The sequence below is a fragment of the Anomaloglossus baeobatrachus genome, chromosome 2 (assembly GCF_048569485.1).
Source record: "Anomaloglossus baeobatrachus isolate aAnoBae1 chromosome 2, aAnoBae1.hap1, whole genome shotgun sequence".
In the NCBI taxonomy this organism is placed as follows: Eukaryota; Metazoa; Chordata; class Amphibia; order Anura; family Aromobatidae; genus Anomaloglossus; species Anomaloglossus baeobatrachus.
Genome location: NC_134354.1, coordinates 530,117,083 through 530,133,060, shown reverse-complemented (window position 1 = coordinate 530,133,060; position 15,978 = coordinate 530,117,083). Strand labels below are relative to the sequence as shown.

At 37.8% G+C, this 15,978-nt stretch overlaps 1 protein-coding gene across 1 annotated transcript in view; it reads left to right on the top strand.

Moving 5' to 3' along the window:
* GABRB3 (gamma-aminobutyric acid type A receptor subunit beta3) overlaps window positions 1-13,602 on the top strand; it is a 364,589-nt gene extending 350,987 nt beyond the window's left edge. The window contains exon 9 of the mRNA XM_075336609.1: window positions 4,694-13,602. Coding sequence (XP_075192724.1) covers window positions 4,694-5,044 — 351 coding nt within the window. The 3' untranslated portion in view covers window positions 5,045-13,602. The remainder of the gene's footprint in view (window positions 1-4,693) is intronic.
* Window positions 13,603-15,978: the final 2,376 nt, after the last annotated feature.

Below are 15,978 nucleotides of genomic sequence, written 5' to 3'. Positions count from 1 at the left end.
TTTTGGGCTTACTACCATCTGAGAATACAAAGCTGGTATTAGCCCCTTTATTACTCAGCATGCCACTGCCACCAGGGCCACTGGACGAGTCGGGTAAAGCGCCTGGAAATGGCGCTAAGAAACAATGCGACATTTCTAGGGGAGGCTACGGGCTTTTTTACAGCCCCTGGACCCGATCTGTAACATGAGCTTCCCGGAAAGCTTGTGATTGGGATCGTGTACACGATTACCATGTGATCGGTACGATCCATGTTCTTTACAGTTCGGGATTGCCCATCACTATTCATAGCCACACTGCTCAGCACTGCTGTATAATGTCTTCACATTGTTACTTTTGTCTGTGTGCTACAGAGTGAGTAGAGCAGTAATCCATCTCTTTATGTGTGCTGTGAATGGGAGATATCATAGCAGCTAGTTTCCACCCATTATCTTAGAGAGAATTGAAAATGAGAGAAAAATCCTGCACAGGTAAAAGTGCTGAAAAAATCAGGATACAAGTCATATAATGGCTGGAAATAATGTTATGCCTCATTTACACACAACAGCTTATTCTGAAAGCTACCTGAGAGGAAAAGTACAACTTAACATATTGTATTAGTTAAAAGTTTGGACACACCTGTTCATGCTATGGTTTTCTTGGTACTTATTGAAATGTGCATATTGTAGATTCAGACTAAAGCTAGTAAAGCCAGGAAGGAGCAAACATGGAAACAAGGAGTAAAGAAACATGTGTTACACAATCTAGTATATGTGTTTATGCTTAGGGTCCTCAAAGTACCCCCTTTCCCTTTACTCTGGTGACACCTTTACACCACTTGGCAGTCTCTTAAACAGCTTGATCAGGTAGTCACATTAAATGTTTGCTTTTTTAATATACTTGAAGGAGTTTCAGAAATGCTAATCACTTGTTGGCAGCTTTGCCTTCACTATGATCTGACTCATCTCAAACAATCTCAATTGAGTTAAGGTCAGGTGATTATGACGGTTATATTATCTGACACAGCATTACATTCCTCTACCTGTTGGTCACATAGCCCTTACATAGCTTGGATGTGTTTTGTGTCATTGTCCTATGCCAATACAAATTTGCTAAAAAAATAAAACAAAATCACCAATAGAGTCACCAGTTTCATTGTCCTATCCTATGCCAACACAAATGGTGGTCCCACACTAGCCCGAAATGGCAGGTTGTCATAGAATATCAGTATAGATTTCCACTGATCTATTTTTCAGTCCTTGTGTTGCTTGGTACAAACAATTCTTTTCTGGGGTCAACAATAAGTGGTCTCTTTGCAGCAATTAAACCATTAAGACCTACTTGTTGCAGTCTCCTCTGGAGAGATGTTGTTTAACCGTGTCTGCTACTTGATATCTTTCTGTCCATTATTTATGAGGACTGTTATCTGAGGTGCTGTCAGTTTGTATTTTCTGAGGCTGCTAAGCTGGTAATTTTGATGAACTTATCCTCTGCAGTAGAGGTATTTCTCTGTCTTCCATTTCTAAGGTAGTTCTTCATGAGAGCTAATTTCATCATAGCAAATGATTTTCATGACTGCACTTAAAGATAACTTCAAGCCACTAGCAGTTTTCTTGACTGGCTGACCCTCATGTGTAAAAAAATAATAGACTGCTATTTCCCTTTAAAAAATTGAGTAGTTTGCCATATTCTGGCTTAGAGAAGTTGTGGAATTGGGTTCAGCTCTGTGTGGAACTGTGTATCAACACTACTTCTACAAAACACACATGATGGTCTTAAACCCTTTCTGAAAGCCAGTGACCGCACAAATGACATCTTGACAAGGCATACTCAATGAAACTGCTTGAAAGAATTCGAAGCAGGTGCAAAGTTGTCATTATAGTAAAAGATAGGTAGTTTAAGAAATCTAACATTTAACATATATTCCGATTTGTTTTACATGTCTTTCTTTACTCCTTGTTTCCTTATATGTTCCTTATGTGGTGATGCTGCTTTCAGTTTGAACTTACAATGTGCACATTCTAATAAGAACAAGTAAAATCACATCATGACTAGGTGTGTCCAAACCTTTGCCTGGTACTGTATGTAGAGTATTTTTTTTATTTATTTTTTTTACAATAGTTAACTTTGAGTCTGATCAAAATATTCATCTTTTTTAACTACAAAGAAAACTGTAAAACTAATAAGAACCGGTAGCAAGTTGTTATAAAAAAAATCTATATATAGCAAACCAATGAAAATATTTAATAGTGAAAACAAAGAGCTCTATATATGCAGCTGATAACATTGTTGGACCGTAAAAATTTAGTGCGTGTAGTATAATTTGTTTATGCGCTCATGAACTCAGTCTGCAAATAAAAAGCATTTTACCAAGAAAGATATTTTTTTTTTCTCTGAGGCTAACTATACTGCTTATAAAAAGATCAGTGACAAACTATAAATTCAGCTTACAGCAAAATATGGTTATATCAAATATGTTTAGAGCAAATTCTGAGATTTATTAAGGGTATGGCTACCATATACTTTTAATAGGTATGTGGTCTGACAATTTGAGCATATGCCTCAAATATCAAGATAAAAAAGCAGAGATTACTTTGGCAATTTAACACTAGAACTACTGAGGTAGTCATTTTGACTACTTATTTCTATATAGGTGTCACGAGTCCAGTAGTTCTAGTGTTAACCCCTTCACAACCTAGGATAATGGTACATCCTATATCATGAAGGGGTGATCACCGCTGGCTGCTGAGGTGAGCCACCGGCGATCCCCACACATATCTGCTGATTTAAACAGCAGACATGTGCAGCTATCAGGCGCGGGTGGGTCCGCAATCCACGCACGCCTGTTAAACCCTTAAATCGTTCTGTCAAAATGTGACAGCGCATTTTAAATCGCCACAGCGGGGAATGCATCTTTCCCCACTGCCATTGGAGCCAATGGTTGCCATGGTAGCGACAGGTCATGTGATGACTTTTGTCGCTATCATGACGTTGATCCTGTTACAACCAACAGAACAGCGGCTGTAACAAGAATGCATCATTTCTGCTAATCAGAGCTGTGTTGCTCTCATCAGCAGAAATGAATGAGCGATAAGACTGCTGATCCTTATAGTCCCCTAGGGAGACTAGTAAAATAAAATAAATTAAAAAAATGTAAAAAAAAGATAAAAAAACTAAAAGTTCAAATAACCCCCATTCGTTCCATTGAAAATTGAAGGGTTACAAAATATACACATATTTGGTATCCCTGCATTTAGAATCTATGAAAATATAAAACCAATTATTGTGATAACTAAACGGCGTAGCTGCAAAAAACTTCCAAATGCCAAAATTACATTTTTGGTCATGGTAAATTTTGCACAAAGTCCAATAACAGGCGATCAAAACGTAGCATCTGTGAAAACATGGTACAATTTAAAATGTCAGCTCGAGACGCAAAACATAAGACATCCCTGGGCCCCATATTCTGAAAAATGAGAATGATATGGGTTGCCGAAATGGCATAAAAAGTGCCCCACTTTCTTGGGACAAACTTCTGATTTTTTTTAACCACTTAGATAAAAGTAAAACCTATACATGTTTGGTATCTGCGAACTCCTACCGACCTGAGGCAGTACACTGACACATTACTTTTATCATATAGTGAACACGGTCAATAAAATACCTCTCAAACAATCGCGCAGTTGCATCTTTTTGCAATTTTTCACTTGGAATTAAATTGCTATTTCCAGTACAGTATATGGTAAAATGTATGGTTTCATTTAAAAGTACAAGTTGTCTCACAAAACCATGCCCTCATATGGCTAGATTGATGGAAAAATAAAAAAGCTACGGCTCTTGGAAGAATGGGAGCAAAAACAAACAAAACCAAAAAATGGGAAATCACCCGGGGGTAAAAGAGTTAAAAAGAACCAGACGCTCAAAAATTGATGTTTACCTGCAGATAAAGGGCTAATCTGCAAGTAAATAGCATTACAATGCTGCCAAGCTGCCGTACTGAAAGTGTGGCTACCAGGAAAAAATCAGCTTATTTCATCTCAGGGCCCACCAGCTTTTAGTCATAGGGGTCCCTACTTACAGCCCCACTCACCATACTGTGACCATTGCCGACACTGGCACTTTTATTGATATCTCACTCTGCACAGATGCGCTGTAGAGATGTCTGTCAATCAAAGTGACAGGATGTGCTTGCAGCCACCTCTAACAATATAGTAATTGATGCTGTCAGTGGTGATTAGCCACCCCTGAAAGCCAGCAGTGGTGATTAGCCATCACTGAAAGCCAGCAGCTCCCAGGAGAAATTAAGCACATTTTCTCCTGATAGCCATACTTTTAGTAAGAGGCTGGGCATCATTGTAACACTACTTACTTGCAGATTAGTCCTCTATCTGCAGGTAAATAGCATTTTCTGATATGAAAGGTTCCCCTTTAGTAAATGCATTTGTGTTGCAGTTTTGTATGCAGCTGCTGTCTGGGAGTATCACAAGGTTGGGCACATCAATGACTAGTAGGAGCAGTGGGCACTGCAGCTCCTTTAATCTAATGACTGGTGGGGGTTCAAGCAGTTGGACTTCCATCAATTATTAGCAATATCCTTGCTTGTTAATGTCATCCCTATAGAAAACCTCTTCAAGATAATCCAATATCACATGACATATTCATAAAATAATTTGTATCCTATAAATAAGAAAAAAATATATCTTTTTTTTTCTTTAGGTGGATGCTCATGGAAATATTTTACTTACAACACTTGAAATCCATAATGAAGTTACTGGCAATGAAATTACAACAAGCGTCACTGATGTTAGAAATTCAACAACATCTTTCGATAACTCAGGAATTCAGTACAGAAAACATAGTGTTACTCGTGATGGATTTGGGCGCCGTGCAGTGGACAGAACTGCTCCTCATGGCAAAAAGAACCATCTAAGGAGACGATCCTCACAATTAAAAATTAAAATCCCCGATCTAACTGATGTAAACGCCATAGACAGATGGTCAAGAATGATTTTTCCTATCACATTTTCTCTCTTCAACCTAATCTACTGGTTATACTATGTCAACTGATGGATCATGTGACATAGTTAATTGTATGCAGTGAAACAGGAAAGAGTTCACTGGCGTATGTTATGTTGATATGAATGTATGTGCACGCGCATCTCAATGCTCACACACGTTCATATGAGATGAGTAAATATATTCTGCAGAAAAGGACATGAAAAGGGACAGATCATTTTTCAGCTTTGAACAATGCAGATCTTCCTTAAAAGAAGTACCTTTTGAACAACTGCTTGAGATACACTTTTCATGATTTCTGATATGATACTTCAAGAATGGGATTACAACCACCATCTTTATTTCTATTTTCACACAGCTCTACTTTTGTTTTATAGACTAATGTTTCATATCCCATACTTTCAGTTCATTATCCTTATTGTTTTCCTATGTTTTGAGAATTTCCATTATTACAGATTGTCAATAACTTATTGTTGGTTGCCCACCATGATTACTCCTGAAAATGATATTATGGCACATAATGTGATACATGTCAACATTATCTGGGAATCCATCTAAATGTCTAAATGCACTGATCTCAAACCCATTGCTGGATTCCTATTTATATAAACCACATGTTGTACAGAGCAGTATATTTTTTCTACTTAGATAGGCTATAATGAAACTTTGGCATAACATAACACCCATTCTAGCCCTACTTTATAAAAGAAAGTGGAGGTCATTTATAAAATAACATTGAAGCACATTTTAAGCAGTGCAGTGCCTATTTTGACTAGTTATATATATGTTTGTTCTGACCTTACACTTTAATATCGCTTGCAAGTTCCTGAGTTTTAGAAATATTGGGTTGGGGTTGTGGGTAAATTGCCTCAAATCATTTCTTTCTGGTCTCAGATCTTTGCAATAATGACACAAAATATTTAAGAGATCAGAAGGAATGTAAGAAAATATATGGTTAATTTTGGGGGTATAATTGTGCTACTCTTATTTCACCATCTGTATATGGACTGACCGATGGTCTCCCGACATGAACGTGCATCCTCATAGACACATTTGAGGCTGAAAGTTCAGACACGGAGACCTCGCAGCCAGACCAGACATGGCAGCCCATATGCGAACCATCAAATACTCTCATGTCAACTCAGCAATAGACTTCAAGCCATCCAAAATTTTTGAATGCTTTTTCCATGAAAATGAAGGTGCCCCATTTTTAAACCTCTAATTTATTTGCTCTTATTTTAATAGTTTATCTCCTGTTGTCATTACCATGTTAATACAATTCAGCATTTAATGACTGAAATCAGTTGTTCCTAGAAGAAAACCTTGGGGAGTTAGGGCGGCTTTGCACACTACGACATCGCAGGTGCGATGTCAGTGGGGTCAAATTGAAAGTGACACACATCCGGCATCGCATGCGACATCGTAGTGTGTAAAGCCTAGATGATACGATTTACGAGCGCAAAATCGTCGTAATCGTATCATCGCTGCAGCGTCGGCGTAATCCATAATTACACTGACGTGACGGACCGATGTGGTTCCTCGTTCCTGCGGCAGCACACATCGCTGTTTGTGAAGCCGCAGGAGCGAGGAACATCTCCTACCGGCGTCACCGCGGCTTCCGTAGGATATGCGGAAGGAAGGAGGTGGGCGGGATGTTTACATCCTGCTCATCTCCGCCCCTCCGCCGCTATTGGTCGCCTGCCGTGTGACGTTGCTATGATGCCGCATGACCCGCCCCCTTAGGAAGGAGGCGGGGCGACGGCCAGAGCGACGGTCGCAGGGCGGGTGAGTGCGTGTGAAGCTGGCGTAGCGATAATTTTTGCTACGCCAGCTATCACACGATATCGTACCTGCGACGGGGGCGGGGACTATCGCGTGCGACATTGCAGCATCGGCTTGCGATGTTGCAACGTGCAAAGCCCGCCTTAATTTGTTCATAAGATCAGTCCTAAGCAGAATATTTTTCTAAGTTTATCACGTAGAAAAGGACTCTTAAAGGGGTTGACCACTACTTTACATGTCCTTTTCATGTAAACTAACTGCTATAGATAAATATTTCACTAAATACTTTGCCAAATTTTGCTATAACTTGAGCTGCTGTTATGATCACACAATCTCTGGCTGAAATTCTCCTTGCTTCCTGTGATGTCACATCAGATTCTTACTCATTTCCAGACTCTGGAAACTGGGGCAGGACTACATTCAGTATAGCTCACTCAGTTTCTAAAACTCTCCCTGCAAACCAAGTTCTACCTGCAGTCCCAGCTCTACTACTTGCCAATGCATATCTCGCTGTAGACACAGCTCTACCTGCAGACCCAGATATCCATGCACACACAGCTTTATTTGCAGACCCAGATCTCTCTACAAACACAGCTCTTCCTGCAGACCAAGCGCTCCTTGCAAACACAGCCCTACCTGCAGACTCAACTCTCCCTGCAGAGACAGCTCTACTTGCAGACCCACATTTCCCTGCAGACACAGCTCTACCTGCAGACCCAGATCTTCTTTGCATCTGTATGTATATGGCAAGGTGTATTTACATGTACACCTCCATCCATTGATCCAACCTACCCATCCCATCATCCATGTCAGGGAGGAGGAGTAAGGGATAATCTTTATTGTCAGGGCTGGTGTAATGCTGCTTTGTGCATTACTTTTATTCCCCGCAGTGTTCCATAGAGGAGATGGTGCTGGGCCTGTGTGTGACAACTCTGGTTGAGGAGAAGGAGGAGTATAGGCAAAGTTACAGGGACTGTGCTCACTGCTGGCTTGAAGCCCAGCAGAAGGAATGATGGGAAACGTAGTAAGAAATTAGCAGAGGATTCTGAAGAGGAAATGATCGCTATGTCAATATGAAAACAGAGCTGATGCAAGGCCCCAGGACATGAAACAAAAAGGCATATAACAACATGAAATTTAGCAGAAAAGGTGTATAGGGTTATATTTAGGGTGTTATCCTGAAGAATTTATGGCAAAACCAGTAACTCAGTCAGGGTAGTGGACAAACTCTTTAATAATATAAATACACTTATTTGCTTGGACATCCTCTTAAAGGGATTGTACAACCCCTTCTCATTCCCCATATGTGCCCTCATAAAAATAAAAAAGCCTATACTCATCTCTGTGGCCAGAGTAATTCCAGCGATGTTGCTTCTCACATTCCTGGGGCCCACATGACATTATTATGACATGCGAGCCCCATGACCAATTAACTCCGGCCTCCTTCTCCCTGCCTTCAGACATTTAAGTAATTATCAGGAATTGAGTGGCAGCCATAGCTCTCACTTCCTGTTAATTATTTAAACATTTGAAGGTGGGAAGAAGGAAGCCGACACTGATTCGTCCTGGGGCTTGCGTGTTATCACTATGTCTCTTGAACCCCAGGAACACGAGATCCGACAATGCTGCAACCATGCTGGTACCATAGTATAGGCTTTTTTTATTTTTTAGGGGGGCAATGGGGAATAAGAAGAGATTGTTAAAGTAGTGGACAACCCCTTTAATTCCATAAGGTACATAGTCACCTGCCCTAGCTACATAAAGATATTAGATTTGGAACTTGATGTTTTAGAGACATTGAGATAATATCAACAAATAGGTAACATAGTGGCTTCATGCTTCCTATAAAGTTTATGTTTTTCAAATTAACCAGTGCAAAAAAAGTACATGTGAATATAAATCGAGATATCAAAATAGCGTTTCCTACTCTTTTGCTGTCTTGTTTTAATTTGTTTTTTTACTAGACCATTTTCAATAAACATGATGCAGTAAAGGGGTTTGCCAGGATGACATTATTCTTAGTTCTTAGGCATGCTCAGTGTAGAATTATCTTGGCAGGAAATCCTTGAATCAAGTGATTGGCTTCAGCGGTCACGTGCAATAGCTGTGATGTCACATCTATCAATGAAAACTAGGGTGACAGTTGTGGGCATTCCTGGAAAGTATACATAGCGCCAAAAGTGTATACTACAAAAATTAAAACCAGAAAAAAATGTAAATATGAGATGTAGGAAAAGCATTTTCTTCTATGGGTGTTAAGGATGGCACAAAAATAATGTGGTGCCATGACTATTATTATTTCAGAGTGATGGGCAGTGCAATTTTTGTGATAGGTAACATTTTGGGTACAAATTATTTTCTTCTCTTGTGTGGGTTGGTTTATAATTGACCCCCTTTTTATGGTGGCATTCAACAATCATTATCCATTATATAAACTTATCCTATATGAACTTTTATATTATTTTAGTGAAATATAATGATTTTTTTCACCAAAATAATGTTGACATGGACAGTGAGCGATGACAGTGTCATGCACTATATTTGCCCAATATGTTTAAGAGTAAATTGTATCCAGTTTGTTAAACCTCTGAAAATGGACAAATCTCAGGATATTTGCTGTGTAACATTTTAATGTATTTTATTTAACAGTACACTCACCCCTACAAGCATTGTTATTACACTGCATGGAAATTGATAATATATTTACATAGAATGCATATATACATATAATTTATCAATGTATTTTACGTTGTGCTTGCTATTGTGACAGCATGCCTTGTCATATTTTTTGTCTAACATTTTAGACATTTTACACTCCAAACGCAATGCTAGCACAATTAGTTATATACCCTTTACGTTATACATATTTCAGTATTAAGAAAACCATCCAGTATGTAGCATGGTACAATCACATATGCTTTATAGCACAATATATCAACTTTAAGATTACGAGTTTGTTTTTTATGCAAAGGAAAACAAGAAAAAAAAACATTCTTCACATTTATTTCAAACCTTTCACACGCACTCACAAAAATAAACATTTTTTTAGACTGGTGATTAAGCTGCATCAATTTCTGAAACGTTACTATTATTTACTTTTTATCTAATCTTGCTATTTCTAAAATGAAGATAATATATTTTTTCTAAGCCACATTTATATCACTTACATCCAATACAATTAGTGTTCTCTGTTGTAAAAGTGACAAGAGATTTTATGTTTATCTAATTTAGATTTGGCGGCTCAATGTTCTCGAATTGTGTTTTTTTATGATACATTTTTAAAGGTGTGTTCCAATATGACATAAGATATCATTTATCGTAATAGTTGTATATGGTTTGCTGTAAATTTCGTTGCTTTTTCATGTTCATAGAGAAAAGTCAACTATTTTTTGTGCCATCTATGTATCATATTCAATATACACATTTCAATTAGGCGGTAGTATCAAATGCACAAGACTTTCGGGATCATATGCTTCCAATTTTATTGGATCCAGAGGTTTTATCTTACAGATTGCCTATAAATCCTGAAGTAAAAAATCTAGATGTATGAAATGGATCAGTAGAGTCTTGATATAAAGCATTGCCATTTGCTTGAGGTTTAGTCTTTTTAACATATTTCATATTTTTTTTTTTAAATATGAGCGATTTTGGTACATAAGTAAAAATGCTATTTATGGTTGAATAAAAGCACAAACATTATAGGATTATTGTACATATCATTATCTTAAAACCAGGCAATACATTTCTGCACATTAACAACTGTGTGCCTTAAGCACAATACAACTGTACAGTTTAAGTCAAGATGACACTCTTAAATGCAGTCTTTATAAAGCCATGTTAAAAATACCTCCATCTAATAACCGGAAAAAGAAAATTGGTTCCTGGATCCTTTTTATTGTCAGCAGTCTTTCTGGAATTTTTTGTTTTATTCTCCACTTGCCTTCAGTTACCAGAACATAAAGTAGCTGTAAGCAGTTTCCGGTGGCCATATTATCTGTTTAAAGACTTTATTCTATCATTCAGTCACCCAGACGATCATTTCTGTCTTCCATATTAAAAAAATACCTTTTCCTTTTCTATTCACCGTGCAAGAACATTTTTAATAAAATATATGCCTGTGGGATCATCAGTATGATTGGGTACCAATGACTTAATGCTTACAAATGTGTTACAGCTTATTTTTAGCCTATTAAAATACAATTCTGTTTATTTGTTGATGAAGTGAAAAAGCAATAATGGAAACATTAGTAGTATGTTGTCATAAGTGAGCAAGAAAGTAATTACCCTTTCTTAACTTTTCAGTTTCAACAGAAATGAATGTGACTCAGTCTGTGACATACGGTACATGCTTAAAAGAAAATTTAAAGGGAACCTGACCCTATAAACAAATGCCACCACCTCTAACTGTTCGTTTGGTTCATGCCACAAACATGTCTATCAGCATCTAACTCCCCCTGTATACACCCCAATATTCCATTTGATATGCTAACACACAGTCAATAAATTAGGGTGATCCTGTCCAATGGGTGTCATTTCTGGAGCATCTGTCCCTCTTCTCTGCTGCTAATCACGTCCCTCTGCTTTGATTCATGTGGATCACACACCCCGCAACATCCACATAGTGAACCTAGATCTTGCACCTGTGCAGTAGACTCGCAGGCCTGCAGATGTGCACTCTGCTCTGATCTACTGTGGGCAGAACATAGAACATCACTGCGCAAGCACCAAAATTAGAATGACACTGCAATGATGTCACTCAGTGCTTGTACAGTGATCTTATATGCCCTGCCCACAGTAGGGCAGAGCAGAGTGCACTTTCTCAGGCCTGCGAGGGTACTGCGCAAGCGTGAGATCGTGTTTCACTATGTGGCTAAAGCAGGATGTGTCATCCATGTCAATCAAAGCAGGGGTATGCGATTACACCCAACTGAATGGAAACCCTAATTTACATACAGTGTGGGAGCACATCATATGGAATTTTGGGGTATATACAGGGGAATTCAGGATCTGATAGTCACATCTGTGGAATGCAGCAAAGGAACAGTTAAAGGGAGTGGTATTTGTTCATGGAGTGAAAAACAGATGACAAGTTCCCTTTAACAAATGTAATAGTTTGTACACAGATGTTTTTTCGATCTTTGGAAATACTCTTTAGGCTTTGTCCACACAAGAATCATGATTTCCATTTATAGCAGATTTAGATCTACAATAACCAATCCAGTTTTGAATGGAACCCAATAGGTTTATTGCTGTTCATCACTATTTTATTAGAGTTCCAGTTTTTTATTATATTTCTTCTTTCTTTTCATTAAAAAATGAAAGTACTGGACCCCTGACAGAATCAGTAAAACAAGTGTATTTTTTTTATTTTAAAGTGGAGCTGATGAATGGGGATACTTTCATTATTGCTAACACACACATATTATTATTACATATTATTATTCATGCTGCCTGAAGCATGAGCTGCCTTAATCAGATACTGGCTACATTATGGCAGGCATTCATGCTTTATTCTGGAACTCTGTGATGTTTCAGATAAATTAAACTTTAAAAAGTGGCATAGGACATGTTAGATGACTAGTCTAAGAAGCAAGTCCCCTTTGGTTTCTTCCCACTCGCTTTGACTTACAGGTCTCTCCTTATGTTTGTAGAGAGAGACTTTTCAATCAAGGGGTACAGGGTTGGGAGAAGCCACAGAGGACTTGCCTCGTGGACATGCCATCTGAATAGCATTATCTCCAACTGGCTTTAAAAAATGTGTTTTTTCTGAAACACCACTGAGTTTAAGTAAAACGTTTATGCCTGGAATAACACACTTGGCTTTGATCCATCCTTCCTGTGAGTCGTGCAGCATGAATCTGCTGTCAGATTCCATCTTGGTCAACAATAGATGTCTAAATGGATTTTGACCATAGGTAGTACTTTTAGAAGCGGTCACATACTTCTCCCGTAAGACACCCATAAGCCACTTGCAACATAAGAAGGCACAAGTAGTTAGAATTAGACATGGTAGGTGTTTGCTTCGAATACAAATTTTACACTGGAAAACAAAAACTATTAATTCACGAATTTGCATCTGAAATTTAACTTAATATAAAAAAGGAAATACCTTATTTTTTGGGATCTACATCCAGAAGCCTGTGTTGATCAAATTCTAGAATATTCATTGACTTATGCACACATATAAACAAAATGTTGCCAAATGTTTATTCACTACAGTTGTCAAAATTACCCACAAAACAACAAAAACTTTTTTTTTTAGAATTCAAGACTTACCGTACCTTTTAGATTAAGTCTATAGTGCTCACAGTAACAGACTGAAAAACAAACCTATGTCTATTGGATTCTAAATAATAAATTCATTACAGACAATGTTCCAGGAATTGCTGAGTTTCCATCTTCGTTTCCACCATTTATAATAACACTTACTGTACTTGGTGCATTATGATTTTTACAAATGATACATGTATTTTTGTACAATACAGTCACTCATGGTTATACCTAATACTGTCATGTTGGATCACACCTTTAACAGATATCTTGTGTTTTTTCTTCTGATTTGTTTTCATTACTGTGATAGATAAGAGATATATTTGATGTGTTGCAGAAGACAGAAAAGTTGTCAGCTATGGATGCAGAGTTTTGCTTTGTTTTGCAGTATTACACTCTGATTTTGTTAAATCATGAACTAATTTTTTCTGTTTTAATTGCTTATAAAATGTCATTTAATTCATATATATTTTTCAGTATGTTTTGGCTTTAAAATAATATGATACCTATTTAACAATTGAATGATTTTTATATTAAAAAGACTGTATATAAAATTGGCCATTGTTTTGTTGTCATAAATATAAGGTAATCCTTCTAAGACGGTACTGGCTCTCCTTGAGGAGATTCAGTTGCAAGGTAGGTTTTGATGAATACTCTCTACTGTAGACTTTTTCTTCCTTCATCTCCATCCTTGTAATAAATGTCCCCCTTCCTGGTCCCCATCTTATAGTAATAGTCCCCTTCTTTGTCCCCATCTTGTAGTAATATCCCCTTCCTGGTCTCCATCTTTTATTAATGTTCCCCTTCCTTGTCCCCTTCTTGTAGTAATGCCCCACTTCCTTGTCCTCATCTTGTAGTAAAGTCTCATCCTGATCTCCTTGTAATAATTTTCCTTATTTTGCCGTTCTTCACATACACATAAAAAAAAAAATATTCTCACCTGTCGGCTGTTCCTTTGGTGTCCTCTTTATTGCACATGCCGCTCACAGGCACTGTAGATCCCTTGACAATCGTGGCCTGGTCACAGGGAGCTGCTGTCCTCATCACATTATTTTAATTCAATTAAAATGTATTGCCAGTGCCTTGCAGAGACAAACTCTCTAAACTGTTATACCAATGCCAGCCATCGGCCAATCAGAGGCCACCAGCTGATGTCATACGCCGATTTCAGCTGCTGGTCTCCGATTGGCCGGTGCCAGCAATACATTTCAATGGAATTGAATTTAAAGTGCTGACGGTGCTGGCCCCCTGGATTTTCAAGTGATCTACAGTGCCTTCGAGCCACATGAAGCAGCCTCAAGCGCTGCATGTGGCCCACGGGTTATGTGTTTGAGACCCCTGCTCTAGATGTCTAGATGTAAAAAAAACAATGTGGGGCTAGGTAGAAGGTGACCTATAAATAATGTTAGAATATTAGTCATATAGTTTGTATACTGGTTTCTAATTAAGACTGTGGATCCAATTCACAAAGGTGTCTTTACAGACACACAACTATATATATATATATATATATATATATATATATATATATATATATATTCATGTAGTGCTTATGAACTAGTAGCATTCGCAGTTTACAGAGTGAATAAACAATGTTGTTACGAGTATAGCTGATATAAATTATATTACAGAAACCAGATCAAGTGGACAATCTGTTTAGTAAAAAAAATTTGCATTCCATGAAAGGCTTTTCAGAGAAGTTATTTTTAACAACTTTGAATTTCTAAAGTAGCATTATGAAAGAGAATATCATTATTTATTGTGTACCTTCTAAATAAAATGTCGAAGCAAACATAAAATCAGAAGATACATCTCCATTCAGATCATGGACTTGACAGGAATGTTAGATGAAATTCACCAGTTTTGTGTCTTAGGCAATTATTTTTTTTCACATAAAAGTCTCTAGAGATATTAACTTGCAATTCAGCCATCAACAAGAACAGGGAGCAATTATACTACATTCACTAACAACAGTGCTTGTGATGGTTTATTATTTTTGTTATTTGCATTACCTGACTTTAAACTAATCTTGTATGTATATATATAAATATATATATATATATTTACACTGAAAAAAATATACACACAACACTTGTTTTTGCTGCTATTTTTTATTAGCTAAACTCGAAGATCTAAGACTTTTTCTATGTACACAATAGGCCTTTTTCTCTCAAATATTGTTCATAAACTTATCTAAATCTGTGCTAGTGAGCACTTCTCCCTTGCCGAGATAATCCATCCACCTCACAGTTGTGGCATATGAACATGCTGATAAAACAGCATGATTATTGCACAGGTGTGCCTTAGGCTGGCCACAATAAACATTTTGAGGCTTACAATTGGCATGCTGACTGCAGGAATGTCCTTGAGAGCTGTTGCCCATGAATTGAATGTTCATTTCTCTACCATAAAAGATCTCCAAAGGTGCTTCAGAGAATTCGGCAGTACATCCAATTGTCCTCACAACTGCCGACCACATGAAACCAAACCACCCTAGGAACTCAGAATCCAGCATCTTCACCTCCAAGATTGTCTGAGACCAGCTACCTGGACAGGTTCTGCAACAATTGGCTTGATTAACCAAAGAATTTCTGCACAACCTATCAAGGAAGCTCATGTGAATGTTCGCTGTCCTCATCAGGTTCTCCGCCTGACTAAAGTTCATTGTCGTAACTGACTTAAGTGGGAAAATACTCACATTCTACAGCATCTTGAAGAGGTGTTCTCTTTACAGATAAATCCTTGTTTTCCCTGTACAGGGCAGATGTCAGACTGTGTGTATAGCATTGTATGGGTAGCGTTTGCTGATGTCAACATTGTGAATCGAGTGACCCATGGTTGTGGTGGGATTATGGTATGATCAGGTGTATGTTATGAACAATGAACAGACGTAAATTTTATTGCTATCATTTTGAATGCACAGTAGGGTGCCA